Source organism: Anabas testudineus, chromosome 9 (genome assembly GCF_900324465.2).
Source record: "Anabas testudineus chromosome 9, fAnaTes1.2, whole genome shotgun sequence".
Lineage (NCBI taxonomy): Eukaryota > Metazoa > Chordata > Actinopteri > Anabantiformes > Anabantidae > Anabas > Anabas testudineus.
This window is the reverse complement of record NC_046618.1, coordinates 11014886-11039470: the sequence shown is the minus strand read 5'-3', so window position 1 is coordinate 11039470 and position 24585 is coordinate 11014886. Positions and strand designations below refer to the sequence as shown.

General features: G+C 39.8%; 2 protein-coding genes across 5 annotated transcripts; one reads left to right on the top strand and one right to left on the bottom strand.

Annotated features, from left to right (window-relative positions):
* Positions 1–324: 324 nt before the first annotated feature.
* tmem167a (transmembrane protein 167A) lies at positions 325–4071 on the bottom strand. Its single transcript, XM_026343249.1, has 4 exons — positions 3978–4071; positions 2558–2667; positions 1114–1148; positions 325–1009 (listed from the first exon to the last, which is right to left on the bottom strand). The coding sequence occupies exons 1-4, from the start codon at positions 3978–3980 to the stop codon at positions 939–941; spliced, it is 219 nt and encodes a 72-aa protein (XP_026199034.1). The 5' UTR covers positions 3981–4071; the 3' UTR covers positions 325–938.
* LOC113150645 (DNA repair protein XRCC4) lies at positions 4066–24509 on the top strand. 4 transcript variants are annotated; one of them, XM_026343245.1, is made up of 8 exons: positions 4066–4215; positions 8389–8549; positions 9341–9540; positions 16818–16984; positions 17909–18073; positions 18813–18877; positions 21510–21642; positions 23426–24509. In XM_026343245.1, exons 2-7 carry the CDS (start codon positions 8411–8413, stop codon positions 21632–21634), a joined length of 861 nt encoding a protein of 286 aa, XP_026199030.1. In that variant the 5' UTR covers positions 4066–4215; positions 8389–8410; the 3' UTR covers positions 21635–21642; positions 23426–24509. The 4 variants fall into 4 exon arrangements, with proteins under 4 accessions (XP_026199030.1, XP_026199032.1, XP_026199031.1 ...); XM_026343246.1 differs by having other exon boundaries at positions 4085–4194; XM_026343248.1 differs by lacking the exon at positions 4066–4215 and adding an exon at positions 8776–8828 and having other exon boundaries at positions 8442–8549.
* Positions 24510–24585: the final 76 nt, after the last annotated feature.

Genomic DNA, 24585 nt, shown 5'->3' with positions numbered 1-24585 from the left:
AGGAAAGGTTATCAGAAACTCTTCACTGTCCATCTCACTTCAAGTATCCTGAGCACTATACTTTAGACAGGACCTATTAGCGAAGCGGCTCTTGAGGTAGTTTCCTTCCTTAGTTTTCTCTTCACCAAAGACTACTCAAGTTTCTAACTCTGTCCCTCCTGCATTTTTACATATGAGTAACAACATGAGTATCCAAGTTCCTAAAGAGAGACGTCTGCCAATGGTTTACAACTGACGACATATTTTTCATGTTCTTACATTTTAAATAAATACAGTTATCAAAATCTACCCTAATTAAAATAGATAAAAAGAAGCCGTATGAAATCTGATTTCCAAAAAGGTTTTTTAATAAATAGCGCAAACCGACTGACTTTAAAAACATCAGTAGCTCTTTGCGGCAAATATGGAGGACAATTTGACACCTGGAAAGCTGCAAAGCCATTTTGTTGGCTGCGGGATACGATCACCATTTTCAGATACAACAAACAGGGCACAGGTTACAAATACAGCCTCCATGTGAACGGCTTAACAATTATGAACATTAATGAAGGTCCTTTTGTGGGAAATTTCAAACTAGCTGATGCAGTTGGGATGTACTAAAAGGGGAAAAAAATGAAATGTTGGACAAACAATGTACCATTTGATCCCATAATGTGAATTTTCCCCCTTTAAACTAAAGTACAAACACATACATCCAGAGTTTTCATATAAGCAAACACAAAGACAGACAGAAGTCCATGGAGGGATCTAGACACACAACCCCCTCCTTGTTCGACATTTTCTCTCTCCGGGGCTATGGTGAGTGGTGATGGGTCATCGTTTTTACATTATCTCAGGAAACCACTGGAGGTCCTGCTGTGCTTCTCAGATTGTACGGTCCATTCTTTGTTGTCTGATCATTTCCCTCAGTGTTTCTAGTTGTGGTTTTCTTGAGACTGCTACTGTAGGAATAATATACTAAAAGCCATGATGACACAGCAGCAGGCCACCCAAGGGCTCTTCCGCTCACCTGGAGGAAAGAAGCGGTGTCAAATTAAAGGCTACTTTGTTTAGCGACATTTCATGTAAACATTATGTTACTTAATTTAAAACTATTAGCAATTATCAAATTACCTATTCTGGCACACTTCCAGAAAATTCCTAGGAGCCTGAAAGATAAAATACATTTAAAAATTACAGGTAAGGAGTTAACTGTTCGCTGCAAGTGTTCTTGTGATATTAAAAGCTCAGAAGAGAGGCTGGGGGTGGTGTTGATGTGCAAAGTAGTAGATACAATAACTACTAGTCAGGCATCTGTCACAACTTTACAGGAGGACTCTGACCACATTAGTACTATACCCAGACAGCATCAGATGTTTTTCTCTGTGTAAGTACTGTGTGCAGTGGAAGAGAATGGGAAAAGTGCGATTCCAGTCCTTCATGTTGCTAATGTGTCCATTTGGCCACTTCCTTAAAATTCATGCTGATCAGGCGATGTCAGTATCCCATTTCACATTTTTCAAAGTAGCATTTCCCACATACACATAAAACAAACATAATTATAACATTTGTTAGCTCTGTACAAAACATAAATTCCTAAACTTTGCCTGCAGATGGTATTCCCCTCAAATTCAAGGCCTATCCCTACCACAGAATAATTATTTGCATAATGTGTGGCATCAAATCAACATAAACAATGGCTCATTCCTTAGTCATCAAGTGGGAAAAACATTAAATCATCCCATCTGTCACTCTCAGTCTGATGTGTTTGTCTGAGGAGGAGGTCCCTCCCAGCTTTGAGGGTGTGAGAATGTGTGTGGCTGCCCCTAGGCTGTGCCCGACTTAAGTGAATCATTTAATTTGTACATGCAAGAATAATGATGATTGAGTGAAAATGTAAGGTTTTCTGCTACTTTTTCTGTCTCAATAAGGTGCTTGTTAGCTAAAAATACAGTTACTAACTACAGTGATTTATGTAGTAATGGATAATTTAAATTTCTAGGCCATATATGCATTCACTCCATTATTTATTGGAAAAAAATCAGCTTTACCTTAGCTTATTGGTAGAGTTTTCTACCACAGAAATAAACCAAAGTGCTCTAACATACACAAGCTGAAAAAAGAAAATGACTTGGTAACCTGACTTTGAAGAATGGAGTTATTAAACACAATCCACTGGTTCATCTTACATGTATTATTTCACACAGTCTTCTTAAGCTAGTGTTTTGTTGAGTCACACTAAGTACATTTTACTTCTATCTCCTCTTTTGAAAATACTAATATTAAACTGCATACCAAAGTACATTCTGTGTTACATTCATACCCACAGAATCACAATGTTCTTTACTCGGTTAATATGAAAAATACAAATAAAGTAACGTGAACTAGTTTTTATGAACATAAGTATTACTAGGCTATTCACTTGTATCTCAAAATGCTCATAATGAACATAATCAAATAAGTTGGTTATCATGCAGTTTAATATAACAATGTGTCCTATTCAAAGAAGCAAAGACATGTATATGAGGGGTCAATTAATTACTAAGAATGCAACAAGAGCAGCTTTCTCTGATCATACCCGGTCTTGTTCTTGTCTAGCAGGCTGGGAGCCAGAGCTCTGATGTAGGCACAGGTACAGATCAGGAGGAGAATCACTGTAAGCAGTGACTGGAAGTTGAAAATGGCAGACTGCAAGATAAAAGAGAAAGGCATTTAGCACAAACAAGACCTAGTGCAGCTTCCCATGAATGGATAACTGAATTTACTGATGGTATGATCCTTGTAGAGGGGAATGTTGTTGTACCAGCTGTTCACTCAAAGACGGCAGTAAAGATTCAATACCAAGGTGGGGGACAATTAGCATGTTTATCCACAGTTAGAGTGAATTAGAGAGTTTGTCTTGTGTATAAAAATAAAGGTATATGTAAAGGTAAGTGGTAAGAAAGTCAGAGTCAAGTCACATCAAGTACTATGACCCTATTAGCCCTTTTCTGTTTAATTAGTGTCTGTTGCTGACCAAGCCTGTTATGAGAAAGTGAATCCTGCAACTATATCAAAGATCTCTAAGAGAAAGGACACCTACAGATTTACAAAAGTACTGTCTAGTTAATTACTTCTTAATCTTCATAAATAAATATGGCATGTCAAACATACCAAGCAGTTTTAGTCTAGTTTGTGCACAATCAAGTCTTTGTTTCTCTACTATAACATAAGGTCTCTATATGCACCACAACCAAGGAAAATGCTGATTTTATCTTGTACTCTTATGATCACTTGGATTGTGACATGCATTTTAGCATTTTATAATGAATTATTAAACACATGACAATACATACATAACACGGCTGCTGCTGATGCTACTACTACTACTAACAATAAGAGATTTTCTTGTCCTGTCCTAACACAGCATTGATAATAAACATGCCACAGCAAATAAGAACTGATAGGAAATTGTTAAACACATTTGCAAAATAAATAAATTGTAGGATACACTAATATGTACATTAAATTCACAAGCTCTTGTTTTAAATATTACTAATAATACTCATCATAGCATGTTTATCAGACACCTGTTAATGCTGATCAATGACTGCTCCACACAGCGTGTACACAAAGACACGCTGTCTGAACTGTGATGCGGCTACGTGGCACACGCCTCAAAACACTGTAATACCAGTATCCATCGTACTCACACACACTACAGATACGTTTATCGTGTGTTAGCAAAGAAACCGTGCTGCCTTATGACAACTGCTTGTGTGATGAAACACATCTACTGAACAGCGAACAGAAACACATACAACAGCTATACTGGCTAAACTTTTAGCCTGTGCTAACTATGTAGTTTAGCATTTGCTGTGCGTGCTGCTTTGCGCTAAATGCTACTACTAGTTGTTGTCACAGCACATAGCCGACACACAACTACCCTGAATGATAATAGAACATGTCCAGAAGTCGCGGTAAAAGAGCGGAATAATGTTTTTGTAAAGCGGACTTACCATTTTGTTCAGAGTCAAAGCCACATCACACTTCCTGCTCTCTAGAACTTACGTAACGTAACGCAAGGACGCAGTGCGGCTCAAAAGCGCGTTTGCTGATTGGCTGAGGACACGAAAGTTGAAGGTTGAACCTTGTGTGCAGAAGTGTGAATGGAGGGAGCAGCAGCAGCACACATTTCACTTTCAAACACGAAAAAAGCTTCGTGTGGACGTCGAGGTAATTTGCCCAGACAGTACCGTAAGTGTAATGAGGAATTATGCACATGACGGTTTTTACCCTCACCGACATCACGCTGAATGTAGTGCGACTGACAGAAAGCCGCTGTAACTGTAAAGCAGTCGAACCATGTTAAAGACTCAGCATTAATATAATTAAATAAGCTGCACAGATGATCTCAGTATAGCTGCACTTTGCTGCACTGCTGAATGTTGCAGTAAGCTAGTCAGGAAGCTCCTGCTCAACCCGGAAACTCTTATAATTTTCTATTACTGTAACGAGGTTGTGACTAAAATCAGAATTGTAAACCATCTTACACGCTGCTTAAATAGAATTAAAAAGGCCATTCATTTAATTCGACCAGAGGTTACACAAACAGACTTGATGTTTACAGCTTTACAAAAGTATCCAAGCTTGAATGTATCTGTTTTCACCGGTGTGACTTGAATTCTTTTGGATTATGTTAGTGTTGGTCAAACAATCATCATCACATCATCATGTGTCATCATGTGAACTTGACCCTTTATGAATTCACTATTTGAAAACTACTGTTGTATCATCACATAGTCATATAAGAACATTCCTTGTTTTTAATCTCACAGAGGTTTGAGACTGGTATTTATAGGTGGAAAGCCTAATAGAGCCTGTTTTCTCTTGCTGATGTAAGAGTGATTTTATTTTGCGGTCCACTTTACTGTCCAAGTTTTCACAATGTAGTCCCCTCCCTCCCTCCAGCCAGCCACGATAGCATCTTGATTGCATTTAAACCATGTTTCATAAATTCCCCGCGACCCTTCCTTCCCAGACACTCCTAGAGAGCTCTTCATGTGAGAAGAAATCTGTCAGATTATGAACCACACATAAATAATGTTTCGCATACTTTACAACAAGAGTGCCGATGAAAACGTGGTAAAACAAAAAAGTCTTCAAATGAGGAGTCTGGTTCCTCTGAGCAAGTGTAAACTTAAAAAAAAAAACCCTCACATTCCTTTTAATAAGTTTTGTAGTTTACAGTAAACGGATCAGTTTGTGCTATAGCACATTCGTTAACGAGGACTACAGTCAAATCAGGGTTTGATGAAGCCTCACTGTGTGTAATATCATCTCAAACTCTTGTCTAAAATTAATTGTTTGATTTCAACAGTAGGAAAGTGATGAATTCTACACTAAAACCCTCAATGAAACTTGCATTGTACGGGGGTCTTCTGCTTTCAGAACTTAAACTTCACTGATATTTCCCTCACATTTGTGACTGTAACTTAGGCCCTGTGTGAATGTTTTGTGAAAACGATCTGTAATGTTGTAGCTGAATCATCGAATCCAAGGAGTCGTGTGCGACATTATGTGAAAAGGTGAAGAGAACAACCCTTTCAGGCCTGCAGTGCGTGTTTATAAGGATTGCCCTGCTGTTGAAATGAGTCATCTCCTCAATGATTTGAAAGCAGAGCTGAAGTTGCTGTGATAGCTCTTTGGCTGTGGTTCGCTCCTGTTTGTTGCAGATTACTTTTTCATTGCAAACAATTAGTGGTACAGTTTCAGTTGTGAAATATGTTATTGGCCTAAGTAAAATTTATTCCTCTTGTGATTCTGGGGTATCTAAATTATGGAAAGTTACTGCACTACACTTTCTAGCATACATTTTCTGTGAACAAGGGCTCCATTAGGCTGAATTGCAGGGCATTAAAACTAGTCTGCAGTAGCACTTGCAGCTTCTATTCCCACACTGTTTTTCACCTACAGGTTTAAGTGTCATCAGACCAAGCAGCAGAGTTATAATTATAATTCCAGATTTTGTCAACTGTGTATGTCCACTCTTAGGTGTCAAGAGACAAATGCGTCATAGCAGACTGTACTGGGTTTTTATCACATCTGAACTAGAGATGTTTTGCATGCATGATGCTTAAAACACGTCTGCTGTAGTGTAGTGTCAGAGAGAGGCAAAGAAGACTAAAGAGAAACACATTGATGATATTAGAAAAGCTGTGAATCTGAAATGTGGTAACACCCATCATCACCCATAACTAATTTTGCCTCTGTCATGATCTAAAGCAGTTCAGACAGATATTCACACTAAGCCTCTACTCCTTCATGTATTGTACAGGGCATATTTGCTAATGCTATTTCTACTTCTCATGTGACTCCAGCACTTGGAGAGAATAATGAATTAAAGGTTGTTACACAGCCTGCTGTTGTTCAGGGTAACATTGCTGATCATGATTTTCCTTTTTGTCTTGAAACATTGCTCTGGAGAAAGTATAAGGTGAAGGAGCAGTGAAAGGACAGTGAGAGGACTCCTCTTATTGTCAATAAAGGGACAGTTAACTGCCCTGGCTCCTACTGCTCTGTGTGAACTCATTTAAAACACAATATGCATAATTAGAGGCTCCTCTTTTGACTCATTTGCCTGGTTGCTTCCTGCACACAGAGTTATGTCTCGCAGTTTTCACATGTGGCAGTGCAGAAGAAATGACAATGAAAAGGTTGGGCGAAAGATTACAGAGAGTAAGAGAAGCTTTAGGGGAGCTTTGGTTGACAGTTTAAGCATTCCAGTAATGGTGTCGGCTGATCGAGTAACTGAACAGATGCTAAGAGGAAGACTTTGAAGGTTTAGTGTGACTCTCCATTCCTGACAGACAGCACTATTTATTTAATTGGAGTGTCCTTCTGTCATTACCATAGGGTCATTGTCCCAGCACAACAGATGTTACAGTATCTAATGAGTAGCCGTGCTTACTTTATGAGGTTAAAGTTGAACCCTTCAACTCCCTCATGTTGTTCGGCCCCTTCTTGAAGCACAAAGGGTCAACTTTAATCTGTTGCAAGGGTCTTTGTGCATGTGCACATGTGCATAAATGTCCGTGTGTGGAGACAGCACGTGTATATCGTGTTTTAAATAATCTTGACCACCTGCACTGTGAGCATATGTGGTGGAGGACGGAATACAAAAAAGTGCTGTCTTGTCGTAACTCACAACATGGTGTCCGAAGGCGCTCATTTTCATTCTTTTTTTAAACATGTCCAGCTTGGCAAACTGCCAATTTAGCTGTCTTTCGCCCTCCATCTTTACACACTTTGCCCTGTATTTAAGCAGGGAAGATGTTCAGCTCACCTCTCACTTCATGTGGAAGCGGTAATCACATGTTCGGGTCTGAACATCTGTAATCAAGTAAAAGTTTCTCAAGATTTTTTGGGAAGAAAATCGATGTCTAGCTAATAAATCATTAGGGACTTTTCAGGAACCATTACAGGGGTCATGCAGTCCTTCGACCATAATCTCTTTTCAACTATTTTGTTGAACGCAGGTTTTTGGCAGCATTAATTAGTCACGACATTAGTCTCAGGACAAGCAGACATTACCAAACCAAGCCATTACAGTCACTGAACAGAGTAGTATTGTGTTCTATTGGCAAATAATGGTTTAGTTTCACTGTATGAAGAAATCCTAACAGCACTGATCCCACACATTTTGCTCATTTACATTGTGGTCAGGCGTGGCAATGGATGATTTGGTGTGAAATGTTAACGCAAAGGATGATTTAAAGTGAAGTAAAGTTCAGCTCAAAGTTCACTGGACTAATCCAGTTAATCCAGACCAACCAATTTGTTTCCTATTTCAAACCTGATGGCTCATCTGAAAATATGATAATTCTCCCAAACTGTCCACCAAAATCTGAGCTAGTACGAGTATGAAATAGATTTTTATTTGGAATAAGTTTAAAAGCTTAATCAGGCTCAATCCATTCTTGAGTGGATGTTTGCAGAAATCTGTTTTTGAAAACTAAACACATGAGATGTAGTTTGACTGTCTCAGTATAGCCTCACTTCTTTGTATATCTTTGGATATATGTACACACACGACAACTGGGCCCTTTTGGTTTTTGTATTTATCTTTAACAGCATGTAATTACCTCATTGGTGGTCAGGGAGCCTGTGCTCCCACACAAAAACCTGCCAAAACCTGTTAATCTCCACATGGTTCCACAGACTCAGGGAGACCCCCATTGAAGACTCATGCTGAGTCATTTATTACCAAATCCAAATAGTGAAACAATGAGGCACATTGTTACAATTGGAGCATTAACACAACCTTACAAGCTTGAAATGGACTGACCGGAGGACTGTATGTAAAAGTTGGACAGACTTGGACAGAATGCTTAAAAGTATTTCTGAATTGCTGTCTCTGACTTTCTGTAGGTCTCAACGTCATACCAGAAATATGAGCCGTACAATCCGACAGATCACTCTAACTACTGATCCAGGAACCCCGTACTTTCTGCAAGTGGACTGGGTTGCAGATCTGGGTGCAGGGTTCACAATTGCTCTCACTGATGGCAGCTCAGCATGGATCGGAGAAGGTAAAGATTTAAAAAAACTAAAAAGGTCAAAGAGCGTTCAAAGTATTTACAGCACAACATGCCCAGCACACATTTGATATATATTTTACCCACAAATTTAGACTTCTGGTTGCTGACTAGTCCTAAGCTGTTACCACGTCTACCATTCATCAGGCTGTCTAAACCATGTGGGCACCTGGCTGAACCCCATCTCATAATGTTGTAACTGTTGGTCCTTTAACCACAGGGACAGCAATGACCTTGTTTCAGCCCTCTTCATTCCTGTGCTGCAGCCTACAGGTGTATAAAGTAAATTAAACTCTACAAGGCTTGTCTTTGTATGTGCAAGTCAGTGTTGTGTGTGTGTGTGTGTCTGTTGTTACATTTGCTTGAGTACATATGGAGCCTGGGAGGACACCTGGAACATAACTGCTCTCTCGTTTTCTATTGCTGCCCATCTGCAGAGTTGACAGGCAGAGATGGGGTTGTGACAGCTATGTGCAGGCTTCTGGGTCGTCAGTATTTCTGTGTTTGATGTGTTAATTGGGACTCTCAACCCCGTGTGAGCAGCTGTGCAACAGCTGATGACATTCCCTTTGGTTTCTCTGCATGCCTCCCTTGAAATTGGCTTTCACGTGCATCCGTGCATTACTAGATAATTCTTGTTTATAGTTTTGCTTCGCATTCTACTGATGAAATCTCTTTGCCTTCTATCCGGTTACACTCAACTCCATGACTTTAACATGATGCAAAAATGAGAAATATGCCCTTCAAGGGAAATGGTGATGTTTCATCCTCACCTTTGTGTTCAGTTTCAGAAGAAGAGGTGACAAAGGAAGCCAATGAACTTGGAGTCACAAGGGAAACATATGTTCAGGATCTTCTTCAAGCACTAACAAGAAGTGAAGAAGGAAGAGGAGGGAGAATAAGAGCTGATGAGCAGGCATACTCTTTCCTGCTCACACCAGATCACTGTTGTCTCTCATATCAGAAGATCTGTAACGGCATCTTGGTGAGCAAATCCTTTTGGGTGGATTTTATTATTGCACTCTCTTGCGTTTTAAAAATCCTCATGGTAACCACAATTCAATAGAAAATGGTCTAACATAATCATTTTATTAAAAGGGCTTCAGGTTTATACAATAAATGTTAAAGACACATAAGCATCAGCTTTAAGGCTGCTTTCACAGTTCTGATTTCTTTCTGTGACATTGATACATTGGTACAGCCTTAAAACCAATGCAGAGAGTTCTGGCAAAAAAAGAAATGTGGAGAAAAAGATGAACTCCTATCAGCTCTGTTGTCCAGGCAAATGTGTGCAAGTGGACACCGTGCCAAGTTTTGACATCTGACAAACCTTCAAATTCAATAAGGTAATTCTCAAAGTGGCTTTTTTAGATAATGCTTCATTGTGTAGTGTCTTAAACAGCATGACACCAGTTTCAAAGTGCTTTACCTGTGTCAGTAGTTTAAAATGATTTTTTTTAAATATAATTGAAACGATATCCAATCTTGTGCAAGACTGGACTGTAGTTCTGTAGTTAAATGATATTTGCTGGTTTTTGGGTGTTTTCCATCACTGGCACACTCAATGTAAATGAGACAATGGCATAGTTGTCTAATGGCTACGGCTTGTAAATGCTACAAGAAAAAGGTTTGTTGATGTCACATATACTTGTGATGATCCACCGAGGAGAGTTTTTGAAAATAAATTCAAAGAGTTGAGGAATCACTTTGGGAGGTTGACAGACAGTCTTTACTTCCACTACTTCACCACTGAATTCCACAGCATGATCCACTTCTATCCCCTGACTGTTCCCCTGGGGATAAATGCATCTAAAGGCATACAACAAAATAGAAAGGAAGTCTTATTTTTTACAAGGGGCTATTAAAAAGATAAGGTTTATAGTCTCCCCACATTATAGCAGAATTAGAAAGGCTTGGTTACCTTGAGGCCACTGTGGAAAAAGCCACAGATAGGAATCGTTCAGTTCGTTACCAGTCGTCCAGTATCGGCAGTATGAGGTAGTTGGCTAATGGCTACAGCTTGTAAAGAGAAAAAGGTTTGTTGATTGAAAGTTTGTTAAATGGTAAAGTGAAGCTGGCCTGCATTAATGTAAACCACCACTTCCTCACATAAAAGCACATCTCTTGTTAAATTTATTCAACTATCACTGACACAGCATCTCTGAAAGTCTTCAGACAGGTTTTTTTTTTTTTTTTTTTTTTTACAGAATACTGTGCTAAGGTTGTTCTTACTCAGTTGACAGTGACAGGTTTGATCGAGCACAGGACATGAAGCCTTCAGTGGCTTTTAGGTGTTATTCCTCCAAACAAAGAGAGGATGCTGTTGTCCCCAGGGAGCAGGTCACTGGGGGTCCTGAGACTACTGTGCAGGTAGAGGAGACCAGAGGGAGAACCCCAGGGGGTAAGGGACACCGTAGGCACTGTGGAGACCGTAAAACCCTGATTTATGAGCGGGGCCGTCCTCATCCAACATTGTGAAACAACTGCTAATTAGCACACTTTTCTTTTTTTCTTTGGCTCCCTCATGGCCTTCTTTGTCTTCGTGATTGTGGGCTGTATATACAAGTGTGCCCATGCATGCATGGATTTGTGGTCCAGACTTGTGCTGAAATAGATGAGGCTTCAATCAGTCAGGCTTTAGTGCCATACTTAACAAAAGGGTTATGAATGTGTTAACAACATCATTTTTTGATGCCCTTTAATCAGACTGAAAGTTGCTCAGTACTGCAGTTTAAATGTGAGGGAAAAATTAAATTGACAATTATTGAATGGTTTTAGTACTAAAGATGTAATGGGTTACTATACTGGCACTGACATGGTTTTCTGACAGTAATCATTACTGTGTAGTATGTGTATGGTCGACACTAATTTAACAATACTAGGGTATTTTTTATAAGTTCAAAACATAAATAATAAAAACAAAATTAGTGGTGAATTTACATTGACATTACTGTGGCTCCAGAATTTGTAATGCTTGCTGTCTAGCTACTAAGCAGAGGTTTTATATAGCTTTCATCATTTTTATATTTTATATTTTTCACGGTTCACTGTAATAATAGGTTGTCAAAAAACCTGAAAAGGTGCAAGCTACTGATCAGTGGAGGGATGAGAGGTTTACTCAACAGGGTTTACTTCTGGTTTGTTTGAATTCACAAGCAGGGGTGATACTGGCATGTACAGTAGGACTGCAGCTAATGATTGTTTTAATCATCAATTAATCATTAACACAAATTTTCAGAACACAGAGATAATCAATTGAAACCAGTAGAAAATAGGACAAAGCCACAAATCAAGACATGTAGCAAACTGAGACCAACCATTTTTGCATTATAAATTACTTTAATCAGCAATTATTAATCGGCTGTCAAGTGTGTGAGTATGGGGCTGCAGTTAGCTCAGCTGCTAGAGCAGTCGTCTATAAACCCTAGAGTTACCGGTTTGATTCCTGGTTTCTTCTGGCTATATGTCGAGGTGTCCTTGGACTAGACACTGACACCCCACAATAGCACCATCATCTACTGCATCTGTCCAAACAACAACAACAATTTCCCCAAGGGGATCAATAAAGTATGTCATCATTATTAAAATAGTTATAGGTAAACTTTTTTTCACCCAGCCAATTTGTTATTTCCCTGACCATTTCAGAACTACTGGTATGCCTTGTAGCTTTTATGGAATGTAATGATTACTTTATGCCAAAGAGCACCATCTGTGTAAATGTGGTAATAAACTGGTGGCAAGAGCAAACTACACCCATGGTTTCATTTCCCTGAAGTTACCAAAATGTTTTTATTGTGGTTCCTCCCCACAAAATAATGAAAATCAACAATTATGCAAACACTAAATGCAAAAATGGAGTTGTATTATTTGTTTGATTCTTTGTCTGGTAAATTATGATACAACTGGAGACCAGACTTAAGTCCTGACCACACTGAAGAGTGGGATCCACCATTACATCTGTCCTGCTGTCCCCACTGGAAAGTTCCCCCTCACAGATGTTTCTCAGTTGTTTTGGTTGATGTTCCCAATTCTAACAAGCAGGAAAGTTTATAACATTTTGCAGCGTTGCTACAAGCCTCCTGAAACTTAGTACTCTAGGTCGATACTATTGTAGTATTGCATTATTGTAGTATTGTATTGTTCCCTACTATGTGCTTTCAGGCCACTACAGTGCTGCAGCTCGCCTGCTGTGCATGAGAATATTTGTGTTATCAGGGATGGTCTGGCTGGTGTTGCCCCTCACTTCCTGCTCTTTATCTGGCCTCACGCCTCTGCATGGTGGCTGAAGAGACTGATGGGACAAGTTGGTTTCTGTCCAGTGCCCACACTTCCCATACTGAGCACCCATGCCCACACTTGAACACTGTCTCTTTGTCATCATGCACACGGTGCTCACCCACTCACTTCCCAAGGGAATAATAAAAACAGTGGGTTTGACATGTTCAGCATTACATTTGGACATTTGGCAGACACTTTTATCCAAAGTACAAGTTTGTAGGTCACACTGGAGGTAGCCTACAGCCAGGAATTAACCAGTCTCCCGCATGGAGGGTGGTGATATCATCACTACACAAAGTCTACATGTGAGGCTGGAGTTTTGTTAATAAACTGCCTAAATTAATCTCAATATACCAGTTTAGTATTATTATGTAAAAATAATCGATTAAATGGGGTTATTGTCTTCGGATTCTTTGGAATAAATGGTGGGTTAGTCCTGCAGCATTTAGTTGGATGGTGTGATAAGGAAAGCTTTGTGTCTTCTGTGCCCACAGTGTGTTGTGCTATCATTTTCCCTGGGACTGTGTTCTTCTGGCTTTGTCCTCCACACCTACAACCCCCTTCTCTACGGGTTTGACCTCACGGTCTGCCTAGTTGTCAGGAGACACAAACAAACAGACCACACACACATACACTGGGCCACATTGTATGGACATGTTTTTCCTGAGAAGACGATTTTAAATTGACATATATTGTTAAATGTAGTTAGAAATTACAATGAACTTTACGAGACGTAGGATTTTGTCTCATTTTAGGAAGATTTTAGATCTTTTCCTTTTACCGTACGTTGTTAAAAAAGTTGATTGTCAGAAAATAGCCATGCCTGTTTATAAAAAGTCATATTTCCTGTGCTGCTTGAGTTCAATACAGCTGCTAAGAACGATTTATATATTATATTAGTGTTGTTTTAATGAGTAACGCACTAAGAAAATGTGGCAGTGGGTCATGTATCTCAGACAAACAGTCTAACCTCCCACATCATGGCAGAGGCTGCCAACAGAGTGCCAACTGACCTTTAACTTTATCTCTTTCTCAGGGCAGGAGCTGAAACTCAGCAAAACAAAGTTGGTTTTCAGTTTTTCAACAAATGCCATGGCTTTATTAAAAGAAAATCAATACTGTCTATAACTGATATGTAAAAACTAAAATGCTACTTGCCTGCATTTTCAGATTTATATCTTGTTTAGAGGTTCCTTCTCTTTCCACGCAGCACAGTAAGCTAAATGTAAACCTCTGATGATGTGGAAGTCACATGTTTACTGCAATTGGTTGTTTTTAGAAACCCTGGAAGTAAAAACAACCCTTGGTATTCAAAGGAAGTAGAGGAAGAAATAAACAGCAGCTGAATACCATTTCCAATGTTAATCCAGTAAATAAGGGTTGTGCTTTTCACAGTTTAAATCTCTGTATCTGGTGTCTTTAACCGGTAATGCCATGTTAACATGCTGGTGAAGAAGTTATATAGTCTTTAATGATGTCAGTGGGTAAAAAGATCACAAAGTTTGACAAAGTCTTAGTTATTATTATGAAGAGAGACTAGTACAATAAATGTAGGACAAAAATGGAAATATTAGTGTTATCAGCACGTCGGGGTCCAAAACCTTTACATTAACCTTTCTCATGTGGCTGATTTATTTCCACATGACGTCCCTCTGGAAGTAGCCTAAAGCAGACATTTATGTACAGTTAGCAGAAGGTTGAGAAGGGGTTTAAGGCAAAAATGGAAGAGAAGTTTAAGGAAAGATCAAAGCGTTCATGGTAATCACTCCCTGCAGTCAGTGCAGCTATGCATGTGTGGATACAGATGTAATGCCCAGCCTACCTTAGTGTGCAAGTTGGTATACCTTTGTGGTGAACCTTTAGACCACTGAAAGTCGCAACCATTATTACAGGGTCTGTACATGCACTAGTGTGTTTTTCATGTTGGACTATCTGGCACAAAGACTGAACAGCTATGTCAATTTGTCGATGACGCACGAAGCTCAGTGCCCCACGGATTCACTCTAAATCCCTGAGACGGGCCTGCACTGGATCACTGTGACATCCTGATGTTGCTCTAGATTTTTATTAGTCCCATCCTCCTTTAGATCTTGGGTGGTCTCCCCCGTGTCCTGATCCTATTACGTTGACTTTTGTTAAATCACTCATTCAGTTGTTGTGGGTGGGTATTGGCAGCATTAACACTGAACAAGAGGTGCAATAACATAAGACCTGACAGGTTTTAGAAAGCAAAGTTATTTTTGCAGAATTATGCATCAATGACCATTTTTGACCAACATGAACTTGGTGCTAGTTTTGAGCTGCTGGTGGTTCAAAGTAGGGTCAACGTTTCTGCTCCAACACGTATGTGCTGCTCATTGTGATCACTGTGTACATACATTACATTTGATACATTTGTATTGATGCTAGAACTAAATATTGGCCGTTGATGCTCTATCAGTTTTAGCCATGAACTCCCTCATTGGCACAAACTTTTATCAATCACTTTTAAATGATGCACTGATTTTTATCTTTACAACAAAGCTTTAGTTGATCTTGTTGGCCACGATACTCCGCCGCTGACACAGCCGCTGATGCAATGGGTTCTTAGTTCTAGACCAGAGTCAGCTTTCCTCCAGCTGGTTCTTTACCTGTGAAAATACAAAGAACTTTCAATTAGGCACTAGCTCTGAACCATGCCCGGAACTGGCTTCAGGTTTAGCAGGTGTAATGTGTGGTCGAGTTTGCTTGTTCACTTTTGGTATTTAACAATGAAACAAAATAAAACTGATTGTGGGGCTAGATGTAAATAAGAATCACAAGTCATTAGGGTATATTCATTAGAACAGTGGATGTTTATACAAAGTTTGGTAAAAGGTTTGAATGCATATGAAAAAATGTATTTGATGGTAGAAGTAAAGTCAAGGAAACACCAAAGGTAGGAAAACTGAGAGAAATAAACTACCATAGAGCCGTACATAGCATGAGACGTGTAGACACTGCAGAAAAGAAGGTGTGGGAGAGATGTGGAGTAAATGTCCACTCAGTGAACCATGTACAGGTTCGCCATTGGATGGGGAAACAGCTGTGTGGCATGTCAGGACAGCATCAACCTGGGACAAAAATGACAAGTATTTAATGGGAGCTTTTGAAGACGGTGGCTTTATTACAGCAGGTCTGTAACCTCAGCGCAGCCCAGTGAAGATTTAGCACCTCACCACCTTCTGGTTTCCAAGTGCATCAAGAGTAGTACCGGTCTGTGTGTCTCTTTGTGTGTGTGCGTGTGTGTGTGCATGTGTGTGCATGTGTGCAAGGGACGATCTCCAACAAGCAAACAAAGATTGTGCTGCTATTTACAGATCGGTTTTGTGAGGTAACGTTGATGAGCAGATATTGACTGTAGGTCAATCACTGTTTCTGTGATTCTAGGTACTCTGTACACAGAACATCCGTAACATCTTAGACATCAAATGAATGTTCAAATAACCACAATTTTCGGTAGCCAGCAGCAGCTCGGCCCTGTTCTGTGACTTACAGTGCTGCCAAATTGCAAACCAAGTGAGGAATGTTTTATCACATCTGAAGCCTGCATGTGAAAGAACCACTGACTAGAATCAACTGAAAGGAAACTGTGTGCTCATTTGCTCACTGGTGACCAATGAATTCAACATTTATTTCTCGCAGACAGGAGAAAACACGATGACATCTTAAAAAGTCTCCCACTTTAATGAAATCGTGATGTAATGGTTTGTTGCACCTAGTCTAACTCCAGAGTTATGGTGCCAGATGTCCTGAGTAACTTCTTCCAGTTTCTTTGATAGGGTCCGCATGTACCCCTGGGGCAGCTGGGAAATGAATGCATGTCCTGAGGTTCTCCTACAATGCTCTATCATTATTAAATAATGCTATCCAACCTTAAGAGAAAACATTGCTGTCTTAAAAATGAACTCACTGCAGTTTCCTTCTTCTTATTTTGCTCTTTTTTTTTTTATTTCCATCTTTCAGATGCATTTGGGCTCTGTTGAAATCCAGCCAGCTCCCGACCCTTTAAAGCTGAAGCGAGAGTTGATTGGCCAGTCCCTAAAGCTCAGCACAGTTCTGGAGTCCAAAAATGACCAGCTGTTGGAGGAGAACCATAGACTGAAACATGAGCACCAGCGAATACTCAGAGAGTAAGGATCAGCAGAAGAGAAGCCTTGATGGTGGCTTAAAATCTTTTAATGAAAAAGGATGTAATAGTTCAAATGGAAAATACCACGGCAGACTAATTATTTCAGCGCTGGTATTTCTTTGTTTGCTTGGAAGCTCTTGAAGCTCTTGGCTTTTTAATTCATGCTTCCAGCTGTGTATATCCAGAGTCACCCAGTATGACATCATCACTGGTCACCCATTAGAGAGTACACAGGGTTCCACCCAGAGTTGCACACTAGGCTTGTAGTTTCTGGGAACTAACTTCAAATAATCCACTTGTGTGTGTTTTATTATATAGATACATAGTGCTTTCCATTTTTTGTGTAGTCATTCATTTATATGTTCTTTCCGTGACCAATATACAGTGGCAAGAAAAAGTATGTGAACTTTTTGGACTTTCATGTGATCTGATCTTCATCTAAATCAAGAGTATTAACAAATGTAATGTGCCTAAAGTAATAACACACACCCAAAAAAACAGTCAACGAGTTATTAATGCCAAGTCTTCACATACTTTTTCCACTAGCACTATGAGGTTTTTATGGTTCTCAATAAAGACATATAAGATCAGATTTTTTATTTTATTTTAGGCACATTATATTTTTTAATATTCTTGATCACATTTTAAGACAAATTAATGCAGAAAACCATGAAATTCCAGAAGGTTCACATAGTTTTTCTTGCCACTGTATGAAGCACTGCCAGAGAGGGAGGATGATGGTGACTTATGACTGCTAAGGGTGGAGTCAATAGGCATCATTCCTCCTAAGTAATTGCTCTCAGAAGCCAGAGGAAAACAAAAAAACAGAATGTGTGCATGGAGAAATGTATTTTATGTTTATATTTATGTACATGTACATGTCTTTAGTATGTTTTTGTAAATAAATTGGTGTTTTTCTCACCAGGTTAAAGCAGCAGGTTCAGGATAAGGAGACGCTGGAGAGCGAGCTGTATTCACGTTTTGTCATGGTGCTGAATGAGAAGAAAGCCAAGATCAGAGGCCTGCAGGATGCTGTACGCCAGCTCCAACAGACCACTGACCAACAGAAAGATGAGGAGGGGCCACAAAGGTCAGCTCACTGATTTTTCAGGGTTTTCAGGTATTTATGTATGCACAGTATTTGCCTGATTTACATCAGGGTTAATTAACATCATTAATCAAATTCCTATGAGTCATTGGCCTATAAAACATTAGAAAACTGTCGAAACTGCTATTCAGTCTAGCAAAGGACAAAAGACATTGCCACTATGTTGTGTTTGCAAGTAAGATGTAAGATGCTTAAGTAGTTGGCAGTGTTTCATTTAGATAAAAAACCAAACTACCTTCACAGGTTTAATCCATCACAGCACCAGTGGGTGTAACTTAGAGACTGACAGTTTATGAGAAGCAGTTATGTGACAGTTAATTTAGTTTTTGATTGAATATAGAGTAAATGAAAACCTTCAGCTTGCTGCTGTAGTTCAGGATTATTGCTAGTTTTGATTCCATGCAGGGCCGCACAGAGCTGTCACATTTGTTTTGCCACACCTCTGGACTCTGCACAACGCAGTGCGTTCTTTTACAAGCCTGTGTTATATCTTCCATCATTGCAGGACCAGGAGTACGAGTGGAAGATTTTATTTCATATGTCTTGCTTTGCCACTGTCTCTTGTGCTCAATAATATTAAATATTTCTTTACCAGCTGTATGTTGTGAAGCATTTTCACCCATTTACTGAAGTTTTCTCCTTTGGTTTGCCCGGCTCCCCTTCTCATATATGGACATGAAAGATGATTCATTTTATGTTAACTTTGTGTCATTTTCTTCAGTGGTGAAGATGTAACACGAGAACAAAGCTATCATCCTTCTCAAGAGTCAACTATCCTCATCACAGGTATGTGTGTGTGTGTATGTGTGTGTCATGAGAAGGAAGAGAAATCTGTAACTGGGTGTTACAATAAATAACAGTGAAAAAAGATCATTGCAACAGTGATACTAAGGATAATAATCAAGTTGAAACTTGCTCCGTCTCAAATTACTAAGAACTAAATATTAAAAGCTTTTCTTGAGAGTTAGTACAGAGCTTAAACAATGCAGTGTGTGACATGATGAGACCTGACAGGTAGCTGTGTGTGACTTTGATCATAACAGTTTAAGTGCCAGGTTTATAATTCTAATGCTTTGTGAAGATGGGGCTAAATAAACTGAAGACGTAATAATAAAGTGAAAATAAAAAAAACACATCAATTACAGGCCTCCTCTCTTAATGTAAATCTTTCTCTCGGGGCACCTTTATCAGAATTTACTGTTACAGTGACGCACAAGCAGCAAATTGGGTTCCAGTTTTCCACTTACAGTACTTATGTGTGCGCCGTGTCTTGGTGGAGCCATGTGTAAGTAAAAACTGAACATGGCAAATTATCATCCATTCCCGGCACTCGTTGTGTCATAGGTCATCGTGTGACTGAGTAATATGCAGACCATAAGCGAAACGCTCAGGTTTGAGCCTCTCTCTAACTGATTTTACTGTCCAATAAACTTGACAGTTGAATGTAATTGATTATATAAGCAGGGGGCTTGAATGTAAACTTAAAAGCACACACAAGCAGAGACTATACCCTCGGGTAGCTGGATTCTGGGAAATGCTTGTCAGTGAGTCATAAACCCACCCAGGGAAGTCTGCTGTGATTGCTTCAACACGGCCGGCCGTGTGGTGGTCTTCCCCTTCCTGCATCACGCAGAGCAGGCGTGATGTCACATGTGCTGAGTCATACCCTCCCCTACTATAGCGCCGTGATCTGCTGGGATAACCTGCTGATTGCTCTCTCAATAGTCGTGTTTGTAATCAGAGCCAAACTTGAACTACCCCGAGAGGCCAATACATTTGCGCAACACATTTACGTTGCAGTAACCCCGACAGTCTCTCACTCACACACGTTCGCAGACCCTCACCTCCTCGCTCTCTTCTGGCTTCAGTGTAGATGGAGGTTGCGCAGTGAGGGTCTTGGCTTTCACTCATTGTTGTTTGCAGTCCAGATGGCTTCTTACAACGCTTTCTTGTGTTTTGTGAAAATCATCTTGACCTTATCTCCAACTGTATGTGTGCTTTGATGAATTTGTTCCATGAGTCGCTTGATATTCTCTACTTATGAGTGATTACGGGTGTGTATCCCAGCTTGTCCATGTATGTGTGTGTAGTATTTACATTAATTCAGCTGTTCAACAAAACAGTCTGTAGCTTTTCTACTCTTGACCAAAAGAAACTGTGGTGGAAACAAGCCATATGTTCCTGTCAGTGACTGTTACAACATGCTAATTGATGCCTAATGCATTGTTTGCCCTGTTGTTTACGCTGTGCAGCCAGAGTCTAATAACCTTAAGACTAATTAGTTCATATGCAGCTTCACAACGATCTGAGGACAGAAACACACCACTGTGAGACAATCTGTGCGTTTACAAATTCTGTAAACATGTAAGTCAATTAAGGGACTTTGTTGAATTTGAGGCCTCACCAACATTTGTTTTGTTTTAAATGTGACTTCAGTCCATTTGGCCATCGCCAGTCTCGACCCAGAGCAGAAACTGAGCAGCAACAATAGCAGACTGATGTTTTATTTCCATTGAGAAGTCCATGGAAACTTTGCCAACATCATTGGCTGCACATTTTCCCTTTTGACACGCTTGGCCCAGTTAAACCTCGGGCACGGGTGGAGCGTCAGGCTGTGATTTCATATTACTCAGGCCTGATAAGCAATACAACAATAGAAGGATCTCTCTCTGACCCATTCCCTCCAGGTTTAACATCTGAGAGTGCCAATACGGTCACTAACGATGGAGGAGACTTAAGATAAAAGAGATGAGATAGAGCTGCAAGATGCAGATTGAATGAGAGGAGAGAGGCAGCGTGTCTTAGGGATGATGGAGTGTGAGTGCTCTGGGGAGGAAAGGAGTGATTTAAAAGAAATGATTTATTTATTGCACGTTGAATGTCTACAGTAGCATTCATTTCAAGTTTTATCTCTCAATCAGTTCAAGTATCTTTTTAAAAATCTTTTAATCTTTAAATTCAAATAGGCTGGCAGCAGTGTTAAAGGGCAAACAGGTGTGCTTCAGTGTCAGCATGTATATAACCCATTGTATTGCATCGTAATGTGACAGGCCACTGAGGAATGCCAGATCTCCGTTCCCGATAAAAGTTACAGCACTTCAGGTGTGAAGCTGCCCAGAGGTCAAAAAGGTCATCTTTAGGCAAATGATACTCGTAGAACTAGTGTACGTGGTGTCGGGTCGCACCAGGACAAGATGTTAGAACGCTGTCGTTTAGATGCATTTAAGACAGTGATATGTTTACTGCTTGATTTAGAGTGTGCATGATTCATTTAGACTGAACTGCCTTGAACGGTCGGGTAATGTATGTTAGTGATATCAGTGTGGGCTCAAAGCTGCACAGTCCTGAACTGTTCTGTGTTTGTGTGCGTGTATGTGTGTGTGTGTATGTGTGTGCTAACTGTATATTTTGCATGCAGGCCGTAATCTAGTGTGCCAGGGTATCTCTGTGGACCAGACCTTTTCTGATGGTGAAGACGAACAATTGAGACAGAAGCGTACGGTGCTTCATAGCCCAAACCTAGACTCACTTGAACAGGAATAAAATCCCAGGTTAGTCACCGTATTTCTCGTCATGCTACAGTTGTTCGGGACAGTGCTTCCCCCACTTACATCCTTTAGTTCGCCAGCTGTTTCGTGGTGACTCTCTCCTCCTACAGTAGCAGGGGAAATACAAAACGTATCATTGGATGAGTTCAAATGGAATAATTTAAAAGAAAACCAGATTATATGTTGCAGATTTTTCAAGTAGCTCATATTAAAACAGTGTCAACATGACACGCAGTCTTCTTTCACTTAAAGAATTAGCCGTTCCATGTGGCCCAAACCAGAGTTAAATTAGAGGGAAATTATTTCAAGCTTTTCAAGTGTTTTATTACCCTGCGAAACTTTTCTCTTTCCGCCAAAATTTCATTCATGACTTTTTTTTTCTGTCCTGGCACTCAGACAAACCTCTGAAAAACCCCTGCCTCAACACATGTGGGAGGCTCAATGGAATTTTTATCCCCCTTTTCCTTGTACTTCCCCAACTGAAAAAAGTTGAACCATTTTGATGGTAGTGACGAAAACCGTCCCATGTGCTCACTTCCCAGAATCCTGCAGTGTCAGCACTCGATTCTGAGCATTGATGCTTATTTAGCTGATCTTTATCTTATATCTTACTTATTAGTAATTATTATTATTAGCATTACTCATTAAAAAAGTAAGAAGAATGGTTTTCATCTCCTCCAAATAAACAAGATGGGATTAATACACAGACATAGACATGCAGTATCTGTCTGAAAATGTATTTAGCGTGGAAACAAACACACTCAATGAGTCCTGTTTCATCTGTGATGTTTAACTGCTCTGACTTTCTCTTGGGATTATTTTTTTTTCTTGATAACGTGACTTTATAAAGATGAACTGACAGCTGGCTCTGACAAAGTTCACACGATGAATCAGCTGCTTTTAATGTTTGATTTTTCAGAGGTGTCTCATGAACATCTGGCTCAGACATATAGTGAGGTCTCTCTACATTGAGCAGCTGCATGTTTTCTCATAGTGACGTATTGAAATAGAACGACCAGAGATCCTTGGAAAGCTGCCATTCAAGACAGCACTAAACTGGAATTTATTTTATTCTACTTCTACTTTATTCTACTTCTCCTTTCTTTATTATATTTATTTCCCATAAATATTCTTCAATAGTCTTTTATTTTTTAAGGTCACGGGCAGTCGCCTGAGCATTTCACTGCGTACTGTATCAAACTGTGTATGACTGTGTATGTGACAAATAAATTTGAATTTGGATTTGGAAAGCAGCAACCTTAAGGTGGCATCACATTGTCAATCACTAGACTATATTGTATATTTCTGTAGTGGATCAACCTCACAACATCACGGCGCAGTTAACATTTGGGTGTAAATGTTATTTTAGTCATATATTATTTCTAACTCAACTCTCCCTGCTGCTTCTCTTGCTTCTTGTCTGAGCTCCACCCTCTGCACCCCCCTCCCTCCCTCAGTAAATCAGTGGCATCTAGAACTCCATCTACATCACTGAAGCCCTAAATATAAAGCGTTTTGTGTGAAGGTTTTTTTTTTGTTGCGAGCTAATCAATTCTCACCTCAACACATAAAAACCAAAACAGTGACAACCAGGGAGGTGTGTCCAGATTTGATGCCAGATGGTGAAAGCGATTTTCAGAAAGCCAGAGTATGTTACTGTCATCTGGTTTGCTTTAACTGTAACAATTACCTGCCACAGATCTCAAGAGAGACTTGCTGCTTGTCTCTCGTCTTCTGTAAATCAAAAGAACAATTAATGACGCCATCTTTTCCCCAAATGTTCCAGACTGCATGCTTCTATCGGCGCTGCTGCAAAGGCTTTGCCCAGATGTTTCAGTGCTCATGTGATAACGGCACTTCACACCCTCCAGCGCTTCCTCAGGAACTGATGGCATTGCTGCTAACGACTTGGAGAACATGGCAGAAAATCTGGACTCCGAGTATGGAAGCAATTTCTCAACAGTTTGACTTCGCCCAGAGCTTGAATTTGGCTGCCAAGCCCCTCTGCCTTGGCTCCATGTGAGACAAGAGAAAGAGTAACAACTACTGAGGGACAACGGGCTACACCCAGAAAACAGGGTGTCACCACCAAAGAACTGAATGCTGCTTTATTGCTGCTTATTCATCATGTCCTGTTGATGTTGTCCTCCCTCTTTTCATTATGGAAATAAGCCATCCCTTTCGTCTCAACTTTCCAAACAACCATTTTGCAAAAGATAAAATGCCCCCCCCCCCTTCTCGTTTACATCTGCTCTTTTATTCTGTAGACGTTTTGTGGCCCACGCTACCTGGGGGGTTTTCTGCAGGGGGTTAATAGGGTTATATTGTATTCACCTCCTCATTTCTTCCTTTACCTCTGTTAGTAGCTTAATGTTTTCAGGTCCTTTGGCTCATCACATGCTGAGCCTATGAAGACCTACTCAGGGTGTTTATCTGACCATTCTACTTTTAACTTCTGGACACTTCGTCTTTAATGATTTTGATGATACCTACACATCTGCTGAAGACCAGAGATAACTGCTGTGATAATCCTCACAGGAATGTCACTCTCTCTCCTTCGTACGCCCTGTCAATAAGGGTTTTACTCAGGGAAGTCCAGATTGGACATACATTACGGACATTACAGTGAATGACACGTGCTGTGCCGACTGATACACTGAATATTCCATTAGCTGAAATAATCTTGAAATAATCCTACTTAATCAGGATTTAAGGTTTCCATATAAACTGTCTTAATTTAATTTTAAGTACAACATATGTTTGTAGAAATGTATTAATGATGCATGACAGTACTATTTTATATACAATGTGAAACAATGTAAATGTTTTTCCATGGTAAAGATCTTTATGGGTTAAAGCATGTTATTGTCAGCGTGGTGTAAATAAACACTTTACATTGTAATATGTTTGCCTTTTGTGCATCATTTCCTACGATACAAACAACTT

Bases quoted from the DNA above. Each gene is read 5' to 3' on its own strand.
- tmem167a (XM_026343249.1), bottom strand. The intron at 1,149-2,557 runs GTATGATCAGAG...TTTATCTTTCAG, and splicing joins CTAGACAAGAACAAGACCGG to GCTCCTAGGAATTTTCTGGA. The intron at 1,010-1,113 runs GTAATTTGATAA...TCTTTCCTCCAG, and splicing joins CTGGAAGTGTGCCAGAATAG to GTGAGCGGAAGAGCCCTTGG.
- LOC113150645 (XM_026343245.1), top strand. From the start codon at position 8,411: ATGAGCCGTACAATCCGACAGATCACTCTAACTACTGATCCAGGAACC. The intron at 16,985-17,908 runs GTAAGGATCAGC...TTTTCTCACCAG, and splicing joins CACCAGCGAATACTCAGAGA to GTTAAAGCAGCAGGTTCAGG. The intron at 18,878-21,509 runs GTATGTGTGTGT...TTTTGCATGCAG, and splicing joins GTCAACTATCCTCATCACAG to GCCGTAATCTAGTGTGCCAG.